General features: G+C 39.3%; 1 protein-coding gene across 8 annotated transcripts in view; it reads right to left on the bottom strand.

Annotated features, from left to right (window-relative positions):
- FAT3 (FAT atypical cadherin 3) overlaps window positions 1–8,143 on the bottom strand; it is a 412,789-nt gene that overhangs the window by 312,789 nt on the left and 91,857 nt on the right. For all 8 annotated transcript variants that reach the window (XM_027897770.1, XM_027897769.1, XM_027897771.1 and 5 more), the window contains exon 2: window positions 1,715–5,026. In XM_027897770.1, the coding sequence (XP_027753571.1) occupies window positions 1,715–5,009 (3,295 nt within the window). In that variant the 5' untranslated portion in view covers window positions 5,010–5,026. The remainder of the gene's footprint in view (window positions 1–1,714; window positions 5,027–8,143) is intronic.

The raw sequence follows: 8,143 nt of genomic DNA on the forward strand, positions 1-8,143 counted from the left end.
TCCAAAACCTTTTGATCTGCTGGATTATCAAGTCTCTTCTGGAACAATTTAGTGAAATAGCACAGGTTGGTTCATTTTCTTGTAACACTTGTGAAAGAGTGAAAGGCAGACAAATACTTGCATCTTGGGAGGTTTTCGACTCTTTTCACAAAACAGATTTAAATTTTGGGGGAAAAAACTATGTATATTTACTGTGGAATATTGAGTACAATTCCCATGCACTTCAAAACATGATTTCTGTTTTACGGAATGAGGGCCCTAACTTAGTCTTGGCTATCACCTCTACTAGTCCAGGTATAGGATAAAAAAAGTGGTTATTTTACTAATGAATGACATGCACTATTACTCTCCCTATCAATTCCTGTAAGTTCAATAAATGTTGAATCCTGAGATTTCCAAATCAATACTGCAGCATTTGGACCAATATCCCATTGCTTGATACAGAACCCATTTAGATCAAGTTGATGTTAATCAATAGGCAGGTAGGGCAAAATTTTCAAATGCAGGAGTTTAAAATTGAAACCTATATTCAATTGCCTTAAATAGTGTTGCCTGAATGCCTTCACTTGCTATTACCACTGTAGGACATGTGAGTTATTAACATTTCTGGAAATTAGGGGTAGGTGTTGTCTTGGCTTCTGACACTCAAGTTTGATGTTTCTGGACATAAGGTTTTGACTGCTTCATCTGTGCACAGCTGCAGCAGAGAGACTATAGCACAAATAGAATAGAAATATTTTTCACTGCTTATGCTTAGATGCGAGCCACAGCATTTGTAATGTCGTCTGTTTTTCATAATGTTCAGTTTAGAAAGTTGACATTTGATTAAACAGTTTGAATTTGCCAAAACATACATTTTAATCTTATGTTTAATACCACATTCTCAATTAAAAGCTTTAGAAAAAGACATTGAAAGTCTGCTTAAACCACAGTAAGCCCACAGACCTAACATATTTAATATATTTTTTGAAACTGTTGACTAATATTTTCTAATTCCTTCACTACTTCTAGTGGTGCACAGCTGCACCATTACTCCCAACAACCATCCGACATTTAAACAGCCAATTTGTTTTTTACTAGATGCCTTATACATTTATACTTAGTATTTTCAACATTTTCCAATAGAGTTCTTAATACTACCAACACCAAAGGAAAGCTAGCACAGATCATTTACAGCTATGAATCTTTCCCTCGATTTCTATCTTTACAGAAGCACACCAGTGTTGATGAACACCACGCTACAAAGAATGACATATCATTCCAGATTAACTCTTATGAAAAAATTACTCCCAACAACAAAAACAAGACCACAAAGAGGTTTTAGGACAAAACAATTCTTGTTTCATGTTCCTTATTTCCTTTCATTGGGTTTAACACTGGACTCAAAGTCACAAGTTGTTGTGACTTTGTGGAGGTGACCTGAGCAATTTATAAAGATCAACAGATAATACATTCACTGAAAGTGAGTTTTATTCTGCAACTATCACTGCTTCCTAAATGGAGTCATCACACAGCTACTGAAAAGAAATGTGCATTATTTCACACCCACGTAATGATAAATGTATCGAGGTAATTAAATCATGTCATTGTTGTACCTGAAAAATGCTGTAAGAAGAACTAAACTTCTTGTTAAGGGTTGAGAACAATTACGCCTATGCTTTGCTTTTGCAAAAATTCTCTATGAAGAAAAAAGAAAATTACCAACAAAACTCACCAGTTTCTTCATCTATGCTGAATCTCCCCAGGCCACTGCCATCCCTGATGGAATACTGGATCTCTCCATCTCTTCCAGAGTCCTCATCTCGAGCAACAACTTGCAAAACACTTGTACCAATGCGGGAGTTTTCCTTTACAGATCCGACGACGGCAAATTCAGGAAAATATGGGGTATAAAGATTTTCGTTTACATCCACCACTTCAACTTCCACAAAAGAAACGGAAGAGAGAGAAACCGGGCGCCCCTTGTCCTTTGCACGGACGGTCAGGTTGTAGAACTGCTGCTTCTCATAATCGAGCTCTTTGTTCAAGCGGATGGCGCCGCTCGCTTTGTCTATCTCAAACCTCCCATTGTAATCATTCACCAGTGAGTAACGCACTTGGCCTCCCAAGCCCAGGTCTGGATCATGAGTTTCCAACCAAGCTATGACAGTGCCAACCGGCAGGTCCTCAAGGACCTTCACATTGTAGCTAGATGGTATAAAAGCTGGAGAGCAATCGTTAACATCATCCAAGAAAACCTTCAGAGGCACAACAGAAAACTGCTGATGGCCGCTCTCTGCTTTGTCCCTAGCTTCAATCTTCAGTGTATAGTTTGCTTTTGCTTCCCGGTCTAGCTGATCTGCCACATACACCATTCCTGTGGAACTGTTGATAGCAAATTGCTGGGTGTCTGTCAGTACTGAGTAAGTTACTTCACCATTAGATCCCAGGTCTTTATCCCTGGCTTCTACCTGGATAATCTCTGTACCAAGACTTGTACTTTCTAAAATATTAACTGAGTAACTGTCCTGTAAAAAAACAGGCTTGTTATCATTTGCATCCTCCACGGTGACAGTCAACAGTCTCCATGCAGATTTTTGTGGATTTCCTAAATCATAAATTGTAATATTAAGATGATAAAGCTCTGTTTTTTCACGGTCCAAGGGCATGAGAACATTAAGTATTCCCATCTCCATGTCAATGTTGAAACAACTATCCTCATTACCATCAGAAATTGTATAAAGTACTCTTCCATTAAAGCCTGAGTCTGCATCATAGGCTTTTATCCTCAGGATGGTGGCACCAACTGGCAGATCCTCCGAAACCTTTACATCAGTAGGGAAGGATTTGTCGAAATGTGGTGCCTGCCTGTTTACCGAATAAAAATCGAGAAAACCATCCTCCAAATTCAGCTTCACATTTGCTTTTGCCTTTTTGAGTAATTTTTCTGCTAGCTTCTGAGCAACTCTAGTTTCTCTACAGCTAAAGGTTTTTGAAGACACTTTGCCATGAACTACTGAAATATTAACAAACATAGCATCAGCAAAGTTCTCTCCATCAGTTGCAGTTATCTTAAGACCAAAACTGCTGTTCTTTATGCCAGAATTAATTAGAGATTTTTTAAGTTGCAGGACACCAGAGTCAGGATTTAAATAAAAAATGCCAAGTTCATTTCCAGAGATTATTTTGTACTTCACCAGCTCTAACTCATCTATGTCTATTGCAGAAACAGCAGTGATGTGACCACCAACAGGAAAATCAGAAGAAATCACTCCCTGACAGGCCACTTTTTCAAAGAGGGGTTTGTTATCATTGACATTGCCTATGTATATGGTGACATTCACCTCACTTTCATGGCGGTAGGGAGAACCCCAGTCGGAAGCTCTCACAATGAACCTGTAGCTTTCTGGTGAAGACTCAAAATCCAGTTCTTCAGATGTGCTGATGACACCTGTAAACTGGTTTATCGTAAAAGGTAGTGAGTTCAGACTGGCAATACTGTATGTGATGTATCCATTTTCTCCCCTGTCTTTATCAACTGCTGAAACTGCCAAAACACTAGATCCCACAGGAACACTTTCATTGACGAATGAGCTGTACGAGAGCTGCTGGAACTCTGGAGTGTGATCGTTGGCATCTTCTAATCTGACAGTAACCCGTGCTTTTAAATCACCGTCTTTGTTCGTATATACTTCTAATTCATAGAGGTCCTTCTCAATGATTTTCAAAGGACGAGCAGTAGTAATAAGGCCTGTCTTGGGATTGATCTTAAAATACTCAGCCTCTTCACTTGGGAATATTCTGTATTCCACACTCTGTGGTTCAGGCACCAGCTTAACTACTGCAACCACCACTCCAGGAGGTGAAAATTCACTGATCAGAACATCATATGCTTCCTTTTCAAACTTCATGGGGATACTTTCTTTCTTGGGACTAGCAATGTGGACCAGTTTGACCGCTGAAAATTTCTGAGGAGATCCTTTGTCCTTTGCTTGGAGAGTCAGGTTGTAACCGTATGGGAAGCTGTCCCAATCAATAGGTTTTCTTTCTTTGATTTTGTACTCATTCATCCATTTACCTTCTTTAGTCAGAAAGAACTGTTCCAGTGGATCTCCAGCCACAATAGAAACAGATTCTATTTCTCCATTGGCTCCTTCATCTAGGTCATCAATGTTAACAACTGCATAGGTAGGTTCCTTGTCTGATGGGAAGGGAATATGGGTTACTACATTTATTGTTGGGGCATGTTCATTGATACGTTCAATGTGAACATAAAGCTTGGCAGTGCTGCTTACGCCATTGTTTCCATAAAGCTTCATCCCACGGTCCACTGCCAAAATCTCAAGATCATACCTGTTTTTCTCATCGTAGTTTAACCGGCCACTTAAGGAGATAACACCACTTGTAGGATGAACTGAGAAGAGATCAACTTTATTTTTGAAGTAATAATAAAATTCACCATTGGACCCAATATCTGCATCTGTTGCGGTCACCTGTGCAATGCTAGTCCTTAAAGGAGTGCTCTCTGCTATCGTAACGGAGTAAGTGGTTGGTGAAAACAAAGGTCTTAGGTCATTCATATCCAAAACCTGGATATTCACTTTTGTCCATGCTTCCAAGTCCTCTCCTCTGACAGACCCTTTTACCATCAATAAATAGTTGTCCTGGATTTCTCTGTTCAATATAGCAGAATTTCCACCTTTAGTCCTTATTCTGAGGAAGCAAAAGTCAGCAATGACGACTTCCTCTGCTTTAAAAAAACCCTCATCATCACCGGACACTATCCTGTACTTGATATCCCATGAAAGGTCAGCCACGGTAATGCCCATCCTCGTCTGACTGTTGACATAGGTCCTGGCTGCAGAATTCTCGTACACTGTAGCATTGTAAGTGGAATGTGTGAAGTGAAAGCCGAGTGGGGCAGTCCCGTGAACTATCTGGCAAATGGAGGCCAGGAACTTGACAATCAGAAGGGCAAGGCATGACGGAGGTAGCCGTGAGCCTGACCAGCGGCCCATATTCACCTCCATCACATCATTCTTTCACCCTGTGGCAGAGAGAGAAAACAGGAACTAGTTGATCAAGAGATAAAACCTGTACTGTGAAGTGACATGTCAAAATTACTTTTTAAATTTGTAATTAAAATAAAAACTATGTAATATTTATTCAACATACATTTATGGAAAACATAACAGAAAGGGAAAACACTATACACACATATACAACCACACCAGTTTTGGCTATTTTCACACGTGTGTGCACAGTATGTATGCATGTGCACATACATGCACATATATGTAACTATGTGTATGTATGTATGTACACTTCTTTTACATAAAAAACTCCTGTAAGACCCTACCATATCTGTACCCATATGCACACAATTCAGAATAATCACAGTGAAAAAAAATTAAAATTGGACACACACAATTGAGTAAGTTTACAGAAAAGGATGAACCACATACAGAAATTACTCTTTTTATTTATCAGAAGCTCCTATTAAGCCGAAATTTATTTGTTTTGTTTTCAGAGCATATTGGAAAACTCATTTTCATCTAATGTTTGGAAAGGAGACAGGATTTTCATATGTATGTCGCCTGTCAAATGTTACTTTTTTTTTTTTTCCCCTATGGGCAGCTAAGAATGTTTGATGAAATTTGAGCCACCAAGAATAAGTAGAATAAAAATGTCACTACACAGTCATTACATTACATACAGATACCTTCAGAAAAATCAAAATTAAGGAAGAGTAATAGCTAATTAGGTGCAATTGCATACACATATACATATGCACACACATATCCAGATATTGAAAACAGGCAAAATACAGTGAAGAAAATAAAACCACTCAATAAAGCTCCCAGGTGAAGACAGAGGTTAAGAAAACAGCCCGTACGTAACTCTACTCTTGCATATGTAGGCCAATGCACTTGTGATTATGGTCACCGAATGCACTGGCTAACAAACCCTAAACAAGGGTACAGAGGAGCATTTCTTTTCTGTAAGTCCAGTAAATGCTGGATACCACTACCATCCCAATCAAAGAAAGCTGAAGGCCCTTTCCAACCTACTGTCTGTCCTGCTGCCAGTGGGCCACCTCAACCAGCAAAGGTGTAAATGATCCTTGATCAGATGGACTGAATTCCAGCTTACACCATGTCTCACTGAGGTAACCCAGAGTAGAATTTGGCTACAAATAAAGCACACATCTCCATCACCACCGCTGTCTTAACGCAATCTGCCCCACTCAAGCCATTTCAAAGCACTGAGCACCTTCCTACTGATTTCAAAAGGCTCATTATAAATGTAAACATTCAAATGCAATTAATAAGCAGCATTTGGGGAAGACTTGGAGTTCCTCCATACAGTGCTGTTGTGGAACAGCCCCAGTGCCTTGCTTCAAGGATTTAAATTGCCAGGTTAAATGGAAATAAAGTAAGTGCAGATGCTGGCTGAAGGTTGCTGGAGGCTGCTGCAGAAGCTGGGAGCCAGGTCCTGCTTATCGCTTCCCACTGAAAGGAGAGGAAAGGAGCCTGAGGAAACTAGGCAGGTGCTCACAGTGAGGCAGTGTGAATATGTTTCTTTGTTACAGAGTACATACACTGATACTTGTGAAAATCATAAAAATCAATTTTAAAAGGCAGTTATTGAAAGACCCACTGCAGACACACGTTGTTCTCATTGTCATTTAAAAGCTGCTTGAAAACGTAGTTTTCTCCAAGCTAGAATAGAGAGTGAAAGAGGATAGAAGAAGTTGCTGATAATGACAGAGGTTAATTTAAAGTTCCAACATGATTTCAACTTCCCCAAGGAGACTTACAAATTGGAGGCAAGTTCCGGAATATGAATTCATGTCAGTTGTCACCACCAATATAATGGAATGATTATTGCAGTTTCAGTACTAATGACGATCAATTTATTGCACTGATGTTGTAATGTCCACACACAACACTCACCTTCCTGTTCCCACAGTCTATATCCCACTGCTTAACAAATCGATCAGTTTGATCAATCCTCCCAAGTGTCTGCCAATGCACTCATATTTCAATACACTTATTTTCACATGCATTTACACATTCTCTCCCTGCTTTGTTTCCTTTTCGTTTTCTTTTCTATTTAAACAAACAAACAAAAAACACCAAACAAACAAACAAAAACTCTTTAAGAAGAGTATCACCTAAGGAACTTGCATTCCCCAGTAGCAGGTAAATCCCCACAGAACTAACTGCCTGTGGCAGTTCCTTTCCTGAATATGCCCACTCAATTATTGTGTACATATCATGTGAGTATTGTGATGAACATCGTGTCCCATATAGTTTATACATCAAAAAGGCAAACTTCTCGATCATGACTTGGGTTGGGTACATGAGGGACCAGGTCTTCCCATGCTCTCCCTGTACTCAGGTTGACCCCCAGGAAACGCAGGATGGAATTTTTCTACTTCAGCTAGGAAAAATTATTTTATTGTTGTTACCATTTCATTCAGCTAAAAGATCAGCAGTGGCATCTTATTTTTCAGCACAACAAACATTCATCGATTTCAGCCACCAGTGTGAAAATATCGAAGTCCCTTATTTTTATGGGGCTTTATGTGATCACTTTGAGTACTGACACTAGAAGTTGTTGCTTCAGACTAGTGTGGAAGGTGATGCTGGCTATATTTTATACATATATATATATATGTACAATATACAGTATGCTGCCAAAGAAAAGTCAGCCAAGGGGAATGAGAAATTCTAATAAGAGAGACACAACTCATGAAAAAATAAAGGGCTGGATGTCTTCTCTGATGTGCCATTATCAAAACACTCAACAGATAAATCACTGTATTGCTGCCTTTCACCAAGAGCACTTCAGCATCCTTCATCTATACTACAATACCAGCCTCTTCCCACTGCTAAGAGCAAGTGAATTTTTGCTGGCTTACAATAGAGACTGATGTTATGTTTCCTATAAGCACTTAGACTTTTGTCACGACAGTTCAGCAACTTCACGTGAATTCATTTTCTTATTCTTTGGAGTAAGGAACTTAATTGTCTTATCCTATTTATATCTTATTTGGTGGCCTAATTCCTCCTGTCCATGCCACAGTTCAATCTGAGCTGATTTCCCTCCATCTTGCATGGTCATCAACATTGAGTTTCCAAGTCCACCATAAATAGGA

This window comes from Empidonax traillii, unplaced genomic scaffold, assembly GCF_003031625.1.
Source record: "Empidonax traillii isolate 1590-97213 ecotype Southwest subspecies unplaced genomic scaffold, ASM303162v1 scaffold560:size1140492, whole genome shotgun sequence".
NCBI classification, from domain to species: Eukaryota; Metazoa; Chordata; class Aves; order Passeriformes; family Tyrannidae; genus Empidonax; species Empidonax traillii.